We start from the raw sequence: 17,476 nt of genomic DNA on the forward strand, positions 1-17,476 counted from the left end.
AACTCGGGTAGCAGAGGCTCAGCTTTGATGTAAGGATGTGTGTCACTTGAATTATACGGCGCTCAACAGAGAGAGACATAGACCAGAGCTGGAAGGAGGGGCAGTGGTCTGAACTAGATCCGATATTCTCTTCTTTTCCCCCCGTAGGAGGAAAAGTGTAGAGAGGGAAACACAGTTGCTAAGACACCAGCTTTTGGAAACTCTGCTTCTTCCAGCCAAGATGGAGCAATAGGGACAGGATTGGCCCTCCCAGCTGCCACAACAGAAAACACAGGATGCGATCTAGGAGGGTGATTTTCAAGAGAGCAAACTCAGGTTAAGGGAGAGATGAATGAGGGTCACGCCAGGATTGCTCCTACTCATGACCTGGGGCGCACTGAGGAAGAGCTGGGTGTGTGCCCTGAGTTTTAGAATCAGAACAGAGAGCGTAAGAGCCTGAGTGGCTGCTGCACAGTAAGAGCTCTGGGGGTGGGGGAGGGGTCTGCAGAGGACAAACCCAGCCTCGGAGACATCAGCTGTGTGTGTGTGTGTGTGTGTGTGTGTGTGTGTGTGTGTGTGTGTGTGTGTGTGTGTGTGTGTGTGTGTGTGTGTGTGTGTGTGTGTGTGTGTGTGTGTGTGTGTGTGTGTGTGTGTGTGTGTGTGTGTGTGTGTGCAGAAAAACCCAAGCATGAAAGGAATTATAGGGAGCGGCACCCACCTGTGGAAGCCATAGTACCTGTTTGCATGTGGCAAGTCTAGAAGTTCCCGGGGCATCCGGAAAAATACTCACAGAATACTGTCCACAGTAGCAGAGACTAAAAATGGCACAGATCCTGCCCAGGAAATCTTCAAAGCAATCCCTCAGGAAACCAAACTGTTCCCAAGTAACACAACTGTCTCCCAGCCCAGCACAACGGCCTTGAATACTTACAGGGACACAAAAATATCTAGTATACAAGAAGGTAAAACCATAACCAATCCAGAGTGACCAGGCATGCACAGGTGTGATGGGGCACAAGGCAGAAGGTTGGGAGTTTGAGGCCAGTCTGAGCTGGATAATGAGTTCAAGGCTGGACTGCGATGTTGATGAGAAAAACAACAATCCGCATGCCAAACTGTGAGAAAATACATACCATACGGCAGAGAGGGCAGCCAACCAATCAAAACCAGCTCAGACCTGACAGAGACTCACAGTTAGTAGAAGACGACATTAAAACAGCTCCTCTTAGAACATTCTGTGTTTTGTTTTGTTTTAAGCAGGAAGCACTGAATACGAGAAGACAGTGGAAGGAGTTTTTCTTTTGTGGGCAGGACTGGGGTTTGAACTCAGGGCTTTGTACTGCTAAGCACAGGGTCTACCACTGAGTCTCACCTCCAGCTCTTTTTACTCGGGTTGTTTTTGAGATAAGGCCTTTCCTTTTTGCCCAGATCAGCCTCAACCATGATCTTCCATCTATCATTCCACTGTAGCTGGGATGGCAGGCACATACCACCATGCCCAGTTTGCTGTATTGAGATGGCATCTCCTGGACTTCCTTGTCTGAGCTAGCTTGGAACTGATATCATCTCAGTTTCTGCCTGAGTAGCCAGAATTATAGGAGTGAACTGCTGTTGTGATTAACTTGTTTGTTTATGGTGGTACTGGGACTTGAGCTCAGATCCTGGGCACTATCCCTTACCTTTTGTTTTTTTGCTCAAGGGTGATACTCTACCACATGAGTCACAGTTCTACTTCTAGCTCTTTGTTTGGTGGTTAACTGCAGGTAAGACGGACATGATAAATTATACAGGACTGTAGGCATCTGCACACAGTGAGACCAAAGGAAGATATTCTTGGGGGAGCAACACAAAGGCCACAATGCCTATGTGTCCATGATCATATAAAATAATATTGATCAAAATGAACTCCAGGAATTGGAAGAAGGGTTTTTAATTTGTTGTTGTTTTTGTGTTCTTTTTGTCTTGTTTGTTCATTTATCTGCTTTTGGGAGGACGTAGAAAGGGTGCACAGAAAAGGAGGGACAAAGTGTGAACAAAGGCAGCAGTGGTACTCACTAGATACTATGTTGAAAATGAACTGGGCAGGGATGGGAGGGAAAAACAGGAAGAAAGCAAGGGAAGGGGTGACATTGTCCAAAAAGAAATGTACTCTTCATCTGACTTATGTAACTGTAACCGTTGGTACATCACCTTTATAACAATAAAATAGAAAAAAAAGTTTTTAAAAACCCTCAAAACTAGAGATAAGAGTTTCATGGACTTGATTGCTTAGCTGGCTTTGAATCACAACCCTCAGGTCTCAGCATCCTGAATAGCTAGGATTACAGGTAGTTTTTGTTTTGTTTTGTTTTTCAGTTATAGGGCTTGAACTCAGGGTCTGAGCATTGACACTGAGGTTTTTTGTTTTTTGTTTTTTTTTTGATTTTGGTTTTTGCTTTTTGGGTCCGGTCATGGGGCCTGAACTCTGGGCCTGGACGCTGTCCCTCAGCTCTTCAGCTCAAGGCTAGCGCTCTGCCACTTGAGCCACAGCACCACTTCTGGCTTTTTTCTTTTTATTTATGTGGTGCTGAGGAATAGAATCCAGGGCCTCATGCATGCAAGGCAAGGGCTCTACCACTGAGCCACCTTCCCAGCCCTGGGTTTTTTCTTTTTTTTTTTTTTTTTTTGCTCAAAGCTAGTGAGAGTGCTAGTCATACTCCACTTCCAGTTTTTCTGGTGGTTAATTAGAGATGAGTCACATAGGAGGCTACAATGTTTGATAAGAAATGTACTCATTATCTTGCCCATGTAATTGTAACCCCTCTGTACAGTATTTTCACAATAAAAAAAAGTCTCACAAAGTTCAGATCTCAGCCTCCTGAGTACCTGGATTACAGGTGTGAGCCACAGTGCCGGGCTTGCAACGTATTTTGAAAAAGACACAAACTAAGCTCATAGAGAATATAACTATGTTTTGAGATCAGTAATACACTGAGGGTGCTTGTCAGTAGTTTAGATATTGAAGAAGAAACCTTGGGAAACTCCTTCCCATCTGAAACACAAAAAGAAAAAGACTGAGGAAACAAAATGAGCAGAGTATCAGTGAGCTGTGAGGCAATCTCAGGTGGCCTAATATATGTATAAAGAGCTTCTAAAGGAAGAGAAAGAAGGGGAAATAGAAACAAAAAATTTGCAAAGAAATAATACCAGAAAAACAATCATACAAGGATACAAACTATGCACCCACACAGATATCCACAAATCCTAGCACAAGAAACAGGAAGAACACTGCACAAAAAGATCAAAGTGCTTAAAAAACAGCTGTAAAGAGAAAAATCTTAAAAAGAGGCCAGAGGGGGAAAAAAGAGAGATTATACTCACAGAAACAAAATAAGAGAACAACAGCTGACTTCTCACCGGAAACAATGCAAGCAAGAAGAAGGTGGAACAATCTCTTTAACTCAGCTGTCAAGTTTGTGCACAGTGAAAAATGCCTTTGAATAATGAAAGCAAGCAAAGGAATCATATTTGCTCCCAAACATACAAAAGCACTTTTGAAACTTGAGACATATTGAAGAAAGACCTCCTCCAACACAAGGAAAACAAAGCAAAAAGAAACGTGGATCTGTACAATAAAAGCAAGGGGCGATAGCTAAAAGTAATAACTACCTGGGAAAAGATGAGTTAAATAATTTAAGAGTTAAATAATTTAGTTTTCAACAAAGAGTAACAATGGAGTGTAAGTTTTGCAACTTATGTATAAGTAGACATTTAACAGTCACAGCTCAAAACAGAGAAAGGAGAAAAGTATACTTTTGCAAACTTCTGACTGTATGTGAAGTGGTACAGAAAGGCTATAAGTTAAAGATCTTTACTATAAATCAGAAGTGGGGAGCCTTTTAATCACCAAGGGCTATTTGCCTATTTCTGACATCTTTTGTGGATCGTACAAAATGATTAATACAGGTGCTGGCCATAGGCAGGCAGTCAACAGGGAGCAGGTGTCTGTCCTGACATGTGCCAGGTAGTTTTGTGGGCCTCCTATGTGCTGACAGGAGTGGAAAGTTTCACCTCCACCCCTTCACACATAACAGCAACCCCTAAAAGAGCAAAGTGTCATGCCGACTGTAGTATACATGAAGTGTCCCCACAAATGGGGGCTTCCTCCCCTCTGGTGGTGCTATCTGGGGAAGGACCTAGCTGGAAGACGTAGGTGAGTGGAAGGGTCCTGGGGGCATATTATCCCTGACACCTTTCTGCTCTCTCTTGGCTTCCTGTCCACCATAAGGCACACTGCCTCCTCCCACCACCCGGTGCTCTGCCTCAGGGGACCTCACAGCCAGGTGACCATGGATTGAGCCCTCTGCAGCCACAAGCCCAAAGAAATCTGCCCTCCTTTAAGTTGTATGTCACAGCGACAGAAAAGATAACTAATGTAGTGTTTAATAAATGAACATAAGCCGTAGAATAAATTTTTTTGGGGGGGGCTCCAGTCGTGGGGCCTGAACTCTGGGTCTGGGCGCTGTCCCTCAGCTCTTCAGCTCAAGGCGAGTGCTCTACCACTTGAGCCACAGCGCCACTTCCAGCTTTTTTCTTTTTGCTTATGTGGTGCTGAGGAACTGAACCCAGGGCCTCATGCATGCAAGGCAAGCGCTCTACCACTGAGCCACCTTCCCAGCCCCTAGAATAAATTTTTTGGCAACCTAAAAGAAGATGGGAAAAAGGGGAAAAAAGAACAGATAGGAAAAATAAAAGCAGTGTGACAGAAGACATGAAACCATATCAATAATTACATTAAATGTAAATGGTTTAAACACTTCTATTAAAGAGCACTGAGACTGTCAGATTCCATTTAAAAAAGATGTTCTTGAAGACGGGCTCACACAAGAGCATGTGCAAGTTATGATAGCTTTATTCACAAATACCAAACCTCGGAGGAACCACGATGTCTTTGGTAGGTGAAAGAAGAGATAAGTAAACTGGAACACCCAGTAATGGGTATCACTCAGTACTAAAAAGGATGAGCTCATAGAAGACACAGAGGAAACCTAAGTGCATATTACTAGGGAGAGAGGCTGCATAGTGCATGCGTCCAACTACATTGCACTCTAGGAAAGGGAAAACTATGTAATGATAGAAAATGGATGGGATCTTTGGCCATGAGTTGGCAGCTGTTTTTTGTTGGTTTGTTTGTTTGTTTTGGGTGTTTTTTTTTTTTTTTTGCCAGTCCTGGGGCTTGACCTCAGGGCCTGGGCACTGTCCCTGAGCTTCTTTCGCTCCAGGCTAGTGCTCTACCACTTGAGCCACAGTGCCATTTCCGGCTTTTTCTGTTTATATGGTACTGAGAAATCAAACCTAGGGCTTCATGCATGCTAGGCAAGCACTCTTACACTAAGCCATATACCCAGCCCCACTGGCAGCTATGATGAGAAGGTTCAGAGGGTTTTGTTTTCAGTTTGGTTTTCTTTCCTTTGTTTTTGTTTTTGTTTTGGTGGTACAAGAGTTTGAACTCAGGACCTCAGGGCCTTGTGCTTGCTTGGATGATTCTCTACCACTTGAACTATGTCTCTAACCCTGCTTTTGATGATGAATTGGAGGTGGAGTCTAGTGAACTTTTCTGCCTGGACCAAACTCCAACAGTGATCCTCCAAATCTCAGCCTCCTGAATTGCTAGGATTACAAGGTGTGAGTCACTGCCTCTTGGCTTCAGGGACATCTTAAGGGGGCAGACAGAGCAGAGAAGGAGCAGCGATGGGTAAAGGAAATTGGGGTTTGGCCCCCAAGTGAGCAAAATGCACAGCAGATGTGGCAGAAGCCACATCTCCATCTTCAGATCACCAGAGCTCTGAGGTCCCAGGTTGCAGTCTAGAGACTTAAAACACTGTCTAGAAATTTGGTCTAGATAATAGTTTTACAGATATTTACTTCTCAACTGCTCATCACAGCCCTGCAAAAATGCCAGCATTACCGCCTTTACAGAGGCGGGTATAATTAGTGTGCTAAAATATTTAAATTGTTTCCATGGGAACTTAAATTAAGACAGGCCCTCTGGTTAAAAACATTTAAGATAATAGACAATTTGTATTTCAATGCTCACTCTTAGCTTTAAGAAAACACCAAGTAGCATTTTGCCAAGCTCCCTAGAATTCTATTTTTCTGGGCACTGGTGCATTTCTCTGGGACAGGAAACTTCCATTAGTTTCGTACAGATCTGTTGGAATATAATCCCATAGGCCCGAGTTTAGCTGAGATGAATTTAAGAGACAACAGAATCTACCCAGTGTCTTTTGTGATCGTCCCCTTCCATGAAAAATAATTAAAATGCAAATTAACCATGAATCTCCCAAGGCCCTAAGTGCTGGCTGGGAAGATATCAGCATCTTTTCTGTGATTAGAGCCACGTGGTTTATGTTCTAGAAAGGCTGAGTGTTAGTGTGGTACTCTAGGTGTGATGAACCTTCCTCACAAATGGCAAAGCCAAAGTTGGAGAGGCAGGCAGAGGGCATACCACCAGCTTCTCCCACACAGTCTCTTACACACAGCCTCTTAGCCCTCCCTGACAGGACCTTCATCAGTGGTTCAAAACCACTGGAAACCCTATGGCCAGACCAGGGCCCACCTCTTCTGCATGGTTCATGCAGCAGCCTGCCTCCAAAGATGTCACCATTCTTCTGACCATCCTTTCCTGCTCTCCTGGCTAGACCTGCATGCTGGGTCTGATTCCCCTCCCCAGGCTGGGCTTAGGGCTTCTTCAGCAAACACTGGTGATGCCAGTGAGATTCTAGGACTTTCTGGGGCCAGGTTCAAAGGAGAGTGCAGCTTCACCCAAGATTGCAGAACACCTGCTCTGGGGAAACTAGCACACCAGGCAGAAGGTGCAGCCAGGCTGAGGCCGCCATGCTGGTAGGAAGCTCAAGGCATGGCAGGAAGCCTGGCAGGCTGAAGTGCCAGGTGCAGATCACAGCCAACTGTGCCAAGGGGCCAGGAGCTTGTGAAGATACCACCTCATATAGTCTATGCTCCCGCCAGGCTTCCCTGGAGGAGAACACTAGAGCAGATGCAAACCATCTAGCTGAGGCCTTCAATTCTAGTCCCACAAAACTGTGAGCTGGCTGGGCACCAGTGACTCACGCCTGCAATCCCAGATACCCAGGAGGTTGAAATCTAAGGATCCAAGTTCAAAGCCAGCTTGGGTGGTCAATCTGAGAGATAGAGCACCAGCCCTGAACAAAAAAAGCCAAGTGAGAGTATGAGGCCCTGAATTCAAGCCCCAGTACTCTCTCTCTCTCTCTCTCTCTCTCTCTCTCTCTCTCTCTCTCTCTCTCACACACACACACACACACACACACACACACAATTGTGAATTGTGAGCAACATAAATGACCACTTCAAGCTACAAAGTACCTAAAACACTCATCCGCAGGTAACTGAAGCAAGTTGTATCATGGTTGGGTCAGTTCCTTTAAAGTTTTCTAAGTAGGTGACAATGTTGAGACAAAGCCCAGACTGCATATACAAATCATCACTCCAGCTTTCTCTAAACCCCAGAGCACTCACAGCCCAGGGCCTGTGTATGTCTATGACACCTGGGAGAGGCTGCAGCCCAAGCCAAGGCCCTCTCTAGGGCCCCCAGGGCCCCATTCACCCTGGGCTACTCTGTGAGCTTCGCTGGTGGGCCCCAGGCTCCCGGCTCCTCACCATATACCATATACCCTACTCCTCACCTTAGCCCCTCTACTCCAACCAAAGGACTCCTTGCACTCCATCCAGCAGGGAGACAATGTTTCATGCACCCTGTCTTTAGACACACATTCTCCTCCAGCCCTGCCCTCGCTCCAGTCCACACAGCAGCTACACAGGACTCAAATTTAGCTCAAATCAACTCCACTGGGCTCCTGTGTTTGCCCTATCCTGCTTTGTATCACACAGAAGGCCTCCACACAGGCTTTAGGATCTGGTACACAGGAAACACCTGCCCAGTGACCAAAATGAAGGATGTTGTGTTCCCATTTCAGCAATCGTAAAACTGAGAACTACAGAGGTCTTGCTCACAGACCCAAGAGATAAAGACCCTCGTCTTTAACTTTCATGGGTCTTCAGATCTTTCTTACAGGCTGAATTAGATCCCTTCAAAAGACATACTGAAGCATAGGCCCAGCACAGCTGAAGGTACCATCATTGGAAACCATCTCTACAGATGCCATTAGTCTGGATCATAAAGGGGGCACTGAGCCAGCAAGACCGCACAGACATGGACACACCCACAGAGGGTACTGTGTGACCACTGAAGCACAGACTGATGTGATGTGTCCACCAAGGGACACAGGGAGTGACACACAGGACCATGACACCAGGACGGGGCCCAGGGCAGCCTCCTTCCGCTATCCCCCACAGAGGCCAGGCCAGGCTGACACTGGGTGTGAGCCACTCAGGACTAAGAGAGGATAAATCCCTGTTGCTTGAAGATACTTTGTTCCTGATGATTTGGTACAGCAGACCCAGGGGTGCAGAGAGACTACTTCAAGAAATTAAGAATGGACGTAAGAGTGACCGTTTGCTTCTATGCATAGCTCCCTGAGGCGGGGAGTGGGGGGTGGTAATTCATGGGGTCCCTGGTCCCCCATTCCTGGAATTACCTCTGCGGTGGGATAGGATGGATGGCATCCTGAGCTCTCAGGTCCTGGCTTATCGATGAGCCTCTGGGCTTTCCATTTCCTCCCAGGGTGGACAATGAGACGGTGGAGGTAAAGTGCCTAATATAGCTCCTCCCCCAGCCCCATCCCAGGTGTGGTCTGGACCCAAGGAGAGCATCCATTTTGGAGCAAGTTCTGAGGTTCTATTATTCTGAGCCCCAATACTTCAAGATGAAGAATCAACACTGTGTTTGGTGACTTCCGGTGGCCATATGACTTTCAGTGACACAGCCAAGAATCCATTTTCGCCAGGGAATGTAGGAGGGCCCTGTGGATGGCTCTACCTTCCAGGTCCCAGTCTTGACCACACGGTGGATGCCTGATGGGTGTGTCGGGTGGGACTGGGCTGGGAGTGTTCTGAGACCCGCAGGTACTCACAGCTTCAGCCACCTCCTGGAACTACTGGGCTGGGACGGTCACTATGGCAACAGTGCAAGTCACAAGCAAGGCTTGTGGGCTCCTGAGCCACAGGCACACGTGGCCCACGGAAGGCCACACCATCGGGACTTGGGTAGGCCTGGCCCCTATCTCTCCTCCATCCCATGCTTTGTGATGAGTGCAGCCAGCACAAGGCTAGGCCTTTACCTGGCATGGGTGTCCAGTGCTGGCTCACCCAGTCCCAGGTTGCCTTCTTAGGACCTGGTCCTGATAGTCCCAGAATGGCCTGGTCTGTCGCTGAGGCGGTCCAGGGCAGCATGCATGCTGGGAAGGGAAGGAACGGACAGTGGCCATCTTTGGACATGGCACCCTTAGCCAAGACGCAGGCATTTTGGACTCCCTGTTACAGGCTGTGGTGCGACCCTTCTCCCCCACAGAGAGGCTGCCCTGCACAAGGAGCTGTCGGATGACCACGTCCACACTGCACATCGGTACTGCTTCGGAGAACAAAGTCTTCCTCAGGAGTCTCAAAGGCCCTGGGCCCACAGAAGCTGCAGGCAGGAAACATTTCTAATGACCGGCCGAGGCATCATACCAACCGACCCTCCCAGCTTCTATCCTCCATGGGTGGAAGGTTGCAGCTGTGTGCGATCCGTCTCTCAATCACCCTCGTTTGTCCTCATGAATTTCCCATTCACCAGTCAGCCAGCACCTTCTACCACCTAGCCTTGTCTCCCCCACCCCTTGCTGTGTCCCCCACACACTAGCGCTCTGGAGGGCCCCAGATATATTGTGGGCTTCCTTACCTCTATGCCTCTCCTTCTTACTCCTAGGCCTGCCAAGGGGAATCTTCATTTAGTGACAATACACCCACAGAACCCATCTCAAAGCAGGTACTCACCATGACACACATGTCACATTCTCTGTTGTCTCTTCATCTTGTCTCGCCCTCTGCCAATCATCTACCAGATACTTGTCAACATCCTACTATGTGCCAGGCAAGGGTGTCTACTCAGCATTTGGCCCATTCCCTTAAACTGGGTCTTGGCCTGACACACCATCTGTCCAATACCCATAAGCACCCAGAAGGAAAATCTACAGCTTATTAACCCTGTCTTCTGCATCCCTGTCCCACTGCCGGACCTGGTGTGCGGCCCAGGCAGGTCATCAACATGGATGGGAGAAGTGGATGGTTCACTGACTTCCTCTGTCGCACACACCAGGCTCACTGTGCACACCCGAGCAGGTGCTAAGTGCTCGATCAGGCCACCCACGGCTTGGACATAGAACCAGTTCCTACCATATGGGGACAGGTGAGACAGCACCAAACTTGGTGCAGTCCTGGAGCACCGCCTGGTACGGCCTCGGAGGACTGCACCTGAGACGTCTGGATGGAGGTGGGACTGAGGCACTGGGCAATCTATGCAGGGTGAAGTGATCAGGCAAAACCCCCAGCAACTTAGATTTGAAATCTGGTTCTCTTCGTCATTATTTACTCTTGTTCAGGTTTGGCCTCCTGATTTGCAAAATGGAACAACAGGGTCTGACTGAATGCAAAGAATTTACTCTAATAAACAGTGCCACACATGTGACACCCCAGCACACAGTAGGTAGTAAGCACACAGTAGGTACTCAACAAACCTAGTATGCCCTCCTTTCATGTAAGACTCCTTGTGTCTGTCCCCAGTGGCTAGTTCAGAACTGAGCATATAGCCAAAGTCCAGTGTCGGACTGCACTGACCAAGAGAAATGGGAATTGTAAACAAAGAGGAAAAGGAACCTGCTCCCTTTGCAGGGCCTGCCTCTTGGTGCTGAAAAGCCCTATGTTTATGCTGTCAAGTCACCATAGCAACCACTGATGCTCCAGCCAGCCCCAGGGGTTCCCAAGGATCAATTTATCTGGTAACCATGGCAACCCCAGCCTTCCTGGATCCAGACAGGAAGGCAGACACAGGCCTGAGTGAACTCCCCCTCCTCCCCTCCCCTCCCTTCCCTTCTCTACACTCCCCACTCAAATAAATCCTGGCAACCTCGATGCTAAGGCCACCTCTTACGATAGGAATGACTCCTTTTCCATCTGACAATATTGGGGTTTAGGAATAGAAGACTGAAAACCAGGAGAGAAGCACAAAGACACTGCTCAGGGTGAAGAGAATGAGGGGAAAAAGGGTCAGAAGGCGGAAGAGCTGGATTTCCCAGGGCCCCAGAGCCTCAGCCTCTGACCCCTCCACAGGACTGTACCCGGTCTGCCTCTGGCTACCACGTTTGAAGCACACCTCCACCCCAGGTGAAGTTTGGACAGAAAGGCTGTCCCCTTAAACTTCATTCCTGCAAAAGGGCTGCAGGTGGGGGCCCTGGGGATGGCGGCCACCTGTCCTGGGCAAGGGCAGACCGTGGGCTGGGACGGGCCCTCCCCGGCTGGATAAGGTGCCGAGGCCCAGAGCCAGACTGTGGGCAGTGCGGGTGCTCCGGCCGCCATGCAGTTCCAGGAAAGGGCGTTGGTCTTTGTTGTGGCTGAGAGTTAAAGCAGGAAATGGGATGCTGCGGGACGATGGCCCCAGTGATTCCTTGGGCCTCCCCGGGGCCCCGCCAGGAGTCATTCCTAGTCCAGCCACGAGGAGCTGATGGAGGGGTCATGGTGGCACTTGGCACAGGACACCAGCACAGACGCTGCCTAGCCCCAGCGCCAAGCACAGAGGGATAGAAGCCATCTCTTGGCAGGTCACAGGCCACCCAGGGTCCCCACCGCCAGGGAGAAAAGAGGGGGGCACCTCTAAGGTCACCCCTGGCAAGTGACAGGCCCTCCTCCCCCCAGGAGTGGGGAGCGCAAGGCCCGACACCCACCCAGGAAGGATGGCAGGTGGGCGCCGGGCAGGAGGGGAGCAGGTCTGGATGGGGGCTGGGGGTCCCCCGCGCTGTCCTGCCGGGGGCCGGGGGCCCCCGCGCTGTCCTGCCGGGGGAGGGCAGGGGTCCCCCCGTGCTGTCCTGCCGGGGGTCCAGGGGTCCCCCCTGCTGTCTTGCCGGGGGCCGGGGGTCCCCCCGTGCTGTCCTGCCGGGGGTCCCCCGCGCTGTCCTGCCGGGGGGGCCGGGGGTCCCCCTGTGCTGTCCTGCCGGGGGTCCCCCGCGCTGTCCTGCCGGGGGCCGGGGGTCCCCCCGTGCTGTCCTGCCGGGGTCCCCCGCGCTGTCCTGCCGGGGGCCGGGGCAGCCCTATCCGGGGCTCTCAGGCGTCCGCGCCGAGCCGCGCGCGGTGGGCGGCGGGGCTGGGACAAAGGGCGCGGCTGTGGGCCGAGCGCGCGCGGATGATCGCCCCGGCGGTTACCTGCGCGGCCATGAAGGACAGATCCATGGTGTAGCCGCCGCGGTGGCCGCACCGCCGAGCAGACGCCCCGGGCCCGCGGCCCCTCTGCAGCCCGCGCGGCCTCGCCGGGCTCCGGCTCGGCTGGGCTCCGGCTCCGGCTCCGGCTCCGCTCCGGACGGCGAGTGGGCGGGGACCCCGGGAGCGGGCGCGGGGCGCGCGGGGGGCGGGGCCTCGGCGCCCCCACGTGACCGCCCCAGCCCCTCCCCGGGGCGGGCCCGCGGGACCCCACCCCTCCGGCTCGTTCACCTCGGCCGCCCGGAGGCCCGGTGGGGAAACTGAGGCCGGCAGGACTCCCCTCCCCCTTCCCCCCGCCCCCCCTCACTCTGGATCATCCACTGCCAGGGCTGGATGGGGAAACTGAGGCCCGGTAGGATTTCCACCCCCTGCCCCCGCTCGGGATCATCCGTGGCCAGGGCTGGATGGGGAAACTGAGGCCTGGAGAGGATCAACTGGTTGGTGCAAGAAGGCATCCGCCCTCCCCGAATCCTGCGCTCTGGGCGCCCGGCCGGGCAGCTCTGGGGCTGGCGGGCCGAGCTGGGGTCCCGGGCCGGTGACTCTGCTGCGATCGCAGCTGAATTAAAGAAGAATGAAAGACGTGGAGGAGAGGTCGCAGGGGGCGGGACGCGGGGGCCGGGACGCGGGGGCGGCCGCGCTGGGAACGGCTCTCCCGGACCGCACAGCGCCCGACCTGGGCGGCTGGTGACCTGTTCTGCTCAGCCTCCCCCGCCCGGTGCTCCAACCACGACCAGCCAGGCTGCCCAGCAAGAGCAGAGTCGGCGGGGCGGGCGGGCAGGGCCTTCTCCAGGGGCTCAGCCCGGGCCCTGACGGCTCTCAGCGCCCCCCTCCCCGTCCCTCTTGGTCCTCCCTCCCAGGCCCCTCTCATGGGGCACCTGAGCCTCAAGCCGCCTGGGAGGGAGGCAGCCAGCCTGGGACACCCAGACTCAGACTTAAGGTCACCCAGCACCGAGGGACTCGGAGATGGAGACCAAGAAAGTGAAGACGCATGGGTGGTTTTCAAGGAAGGGCATTCCTCCTTTCTCTTCCCTCCCTTCCATTCTCTCTGTGTGTCCCTCCTCCTTTCTCTCTCTCCTTCTTCTCTCCCCCACCTTCCTCCTTTCTCGTCTTGCTTGTCCCTTCCCTTGCTTTACAGATCTGCAAACCTTCCAGCCCCCTGGTCCCTCCTCCCCTTCAGTCTCAGCCATCTCTGTGCCTCTTGAACCCATCATTCCTGCCATCCCTCTAGTCATCATTTCAAGCATCCCTCCATCATTCCTGCCCCAGCAACATACTTGTGCACACAATCTGTGCCAAAGACGGCATCTCACCATCCCAGCCCTGTCTCCCACCGGCCCACCCCCTGGGCTCCTCTGCCCTAAACTCTGTCAGTCATTCTCCTGCTTTTCACAATTACCTCATCTTTACAGTTTCCCTACTTAAAACCTTTATAGGAAACATTACTCTTAGATGTGTTCTCTGAATTCTCCTCTTTCAGGAGACACCGAGTGCCCAGCCCATGGCCTGGATCATGGATTAGTGGCACGCCTGCCCTTTGATGGGCATTTACCTCCTTCAGTGCAAACCAGGTTTCTTGTCTCCTGATGCCAGGGCCTCTCAGAGACGGTGGGAACAGGGACCTGCTGGGCCTGTGGTCAGCTCATCCTCACAGTTGCTGAAGAGGTCATGGCTTCACAACTTCTGAATTCCTTTTTGTTTTTCTTCTTTGCCAGTGGTGGGGCTTGAACTCAGAGCTTGAGTGCTGTCTCTGAACTCTTTTGCTCAAAGCTAGCCTCCAGTTTCAGGTCTCACGTCTTCCCAGCTTCCATTGCTATGTGAATGGATTCCTCTTCATGAATCTCTTCTGCACCTGCAGAAATTACCATGTCCCGATGGCTCTGTGTCTTTGCAGAACACAGACACACAGACACGCAGACATTGTTCACGTTAGCCATTCTGGAGAGGGTGGTGACATTCATTGTCATTTTCCTTTGTATTTCCCTGAGGGCTAATGAAGCTGACTTTCCACGTGCGTGTTTGCCATGTATATATTATTTGTGACAAAATGGCCTTGGCTTGTGCCCCTTTTAAAATTAGATGTTTTCCTTTCAGTTTGGAGAGTTCTTTCTGTCTAGGAGAATCTATTTTCATCAGATATGTGGTTTGCAGAGGTTTTCTCCTGGTCAGCTTCTTAACAGGGTCATTAGCAGAGGAAAGGTTTGAAATTTTGATGAAGTTTTGACTTACCCATCTCCCTCCTCCATTTCTTTTATGATTGTGGTTTTGTGGTATCAAATCTAAGGGCTCTTTTTTTCTGTCGATTGTGGGGCTTGAACTCTGGGCCTGGGCGCTGTCCCTCAGCTCTTCAGCTCAAGGCGAGCACTCTACCACTTGAGCCACAGTGCCACTTCCTAAGAACTCTCCAGCAAGACTTATGTTCTGAAAGTCTCTTCTTTCACTTGAACACATATATACTTATATGTGAGCTTTGGAATCATTTTTGTTGTTGTTGTTGGTCATGGTGTCTGAACTCTGGGCCTGGGCACTGTCCCTCAGCTCTTCAGTTTAAGGTTACTGCTCTACCACTTGAGCCACAGCGCCACTTCCAACTTTTTCTGCTTATGTGGTGCTGAGGAATTGAACCCAGGGCCTTATGCATGCAAGGCAAGTGCCCTACCACTGAGCCACCTACCCAGCCCTTTGGGATAATTTTTATGCAAGGTGTTAGAGGGATAGAAAATCATATTTACTTGTGGATTGCCGCCACCATTGGTGGAAAAAGTACCTTTTCCCCATTGAATCACTTTAAATCTGGGTCAGAAATCAGCTGGACGCATTTATCATGTGTGTCTGTTTCTGGTTTCTCTTTTCTATTCCACTGCTCCGTGTGTCTACCCCTCCATGAGACCGTCTTGCTTACTGTAGATGCTATGACAGGCTCTAAAACCACTTGCTTATCCCATGGAACTTCAGTGTTGTGTCCTTTTGACCTTAACCCTCTCCCTCCCTTGAAGCCATATTCTATTCTCTGAATCTGTGTTGCTTCATTGTTTTTAGGTTCCATGTATAAGAAACTTGTGAGAGGCTTTTTATCCCTCTGTGTCTTGGATTACTTCCCTTACCGTTGTGTCATACAACTGCAGGATCCCCTTTTCAAGGCTGAGTGATATTCCGCAGGTGCAGGCACACACACATACCCCATTTCAACTGTTCATCTTGGCTGTGGAGAGTGATGTTGGGATGAACACGGGCGCTCACACGTCTTTAAGGGTGTGACTTCATTTTCTTTTCTCCCCCACCCCAGGGAGATTGTAGAGTGGTAGGTGGTGCTAATTTTGGTTTCTTTCAGACCATCCCTACCATGTTCCATACGGGCTGGGTAACTAGGGAGGGAGATCCCTCCAGGGTGGCCTCTGCCTCACCCTTGGGTACCAACTTCATAGCGCTGTGCAAAAACCACCTTCGGGACACATGGAGGTAGAGACCAAGGAAGCTTATTAGTAAAGCAAAGGGAAGAAGGCCCAGCACCCCCCCCCCCCCGACATGGGCGGGGTACCCCTGGCAGGCACAGTGGGGACTCCAGAAGGACGGAGGGCAGTGGCTTGCTCTGTTCCCAACACCCAAACCTCAATCTCTCCCCTCCACCAGTGCTGTTCTACCAGTAGAGCCCAGAGACAGTGGGGTTGGTCTGTGGATTACATTTGTATCATCAGGACACAGATGCATTCTTGTAGACAAAAGGTGGGGTCCGTCAGATGCCGCCTCATTCAAGATAGCAAGGGAAAGGCAGAAAGAAAGAGATGGAGGCAGACAGGGGGAGACAGAAGCTCTGGAGAGACAATGCCTCTTCTTCTTCCCGAAGACCCTGGAGACAGAGATGTCTCCCTGACTAAGACAACACTGCTGCCCGCTTGGCCTGTGGTGTGGGGGATGGGCACCCCTTCCCCTTGGGGAGAAGTGGACAGTGATCCTTCCAGATGCCAGAGCAGCAGAGACCCACCCCAGGGGACATACATGGAGGACCCCGCAAGTGCTACAATGGATGGTCCACTTCTCACTTTCTTGTCCTGAGAAGACTGCGGTCCCCTTGCCCCTGCTCTTCCTCCTCCTCCTCCTCCCTGAGAAAGCAGGTGACTGACAGGGCCTTCTTGACCTGAGGCGGCCCTCACCCTCACCCCACCCCCCAGCTGGGTGGGGTCTACACCAACCCTCCAGGAGCCCAGAGGCCATTGGCACCTTCCCTGTGCCAAACTCTCACTTTTAAGTAAACTTTATCTCCGCTCCCACTTTCCTGCCTCATAATACTTGATATGCTGGAGAAAAAGAAAGGCCCCAAGACCCTTGGAATCAGCAGGGGTTGGAGAAGAGAGTCCTTCTGTCATGCATTTTGTTCCCGGGGCAGAAAAGACAGGCTTGCTAGTTCCAGAGTGCAGTGCGCACTGGGGTGTGGCCCAGTGGGGTCAGCCAAGAGCAGCTTCTCACCCGGCCCAGCTCCGTTGGGGAGGGGGAGGTCAAAGCCTCGCAAGTCCAGCTGCTCTCCAGGACAGTGTTTCGCTCTGAACCCCTGGGTCCCAAGCCTGGCTTCCCCTGTCCGTCTGCCTCAGTAGCACCAACTTGCACCTGCCGGCGCTCTGTTGGGCCTCTCTCTGCCCACCCTGTCTGACACTGCTCTGTGCAGACCAGGGCTTGGTTTTTCTTCCCATGTTCCCAGTGGTGGTCTTTGAAGAGAACTTCTTAGTTTTGATCAAATCCTGTTGACTTGGTTGAACTTATTCCTAACCCCAAGGTCATGAACATCGTGGCCTACTTTGGTGTAACAGAGTTCCAGGCTTCGCAGGATGCTAAAGCTTCATTTCCATACCTGCTGTGAATGAAAAGCTGGGGTTCCTTTTCTCTTTTCTAAAAGGACGTCTGAATGTACCAGGGCTATTTGTTATAATGGCCATCCTGTCACCATGGAATTTTTCTTGGCCTGGGGCTGAATTTAAAGAGACCCATTTAAGGTGGCACTTGCTCTCAGGTTCAAGCCCCGCATTTGCAGGGCTCTGGCAACCAATGCCTCCTTAAGTTTTTCCTTTCCTGCTCATGCATAACT

The 17,476-nt window shown here is 51.3% G+C and overlaps 1 protein-coding gene across 3 annotated transcripts in view; it reads right to left on the reverse strand.

Annotated features, from left to right (window-relative positions):
• CUNH14orf132 (chromosome unknown C14orf132 homolog) overlaps nucleotides 1–17,476 on the reverse strand; it is a 58,503-nt gene that overhangs the window by 12,821 nt on the left and 28,206 nt on the right. Inside the window, exon 1 of one of the 3 annotated variants that reach the window (XM_069997634.1) lies at nucleotides 12,349–12,506. The exons of 1 other annotated variant lie outside the window; for it this stretch is intronic. In XM_069997634.1, the coding sequence (XP_069853735.1) occupies nucleotides 12,349–12,375 (27 nt within the window). In that variant the 5' untranslated portion in view covers nucleotides 12,376–12,506. Of the gene's footprint in view, nucleotides 1–9,930; nucleotides 9,992–12,348; nucleotides 12,507–17,476 lie in introns of those variants that run through there. One more of the 3 variants, XM_069997635.1, reaches the window with a different exon arrangement.

Source organism: Dipodomys merriami, unplaced genomic scaffold, assembly GCF_024711535.1.
Source record: "Dipodomys merriami isolate MVZ:Mamm:240054 unplaced genomic scaffold, mDipMer1.0.p SCAF_50, whole genome shotgun sequence".
NCBI classification, from domain to species: domain Eukaryota; kingdom Metazoa; phylum Chordata; class Mammalia; order Rodentia; family Heteromyidae; genus Dipodomys; species Dipodomys merriami.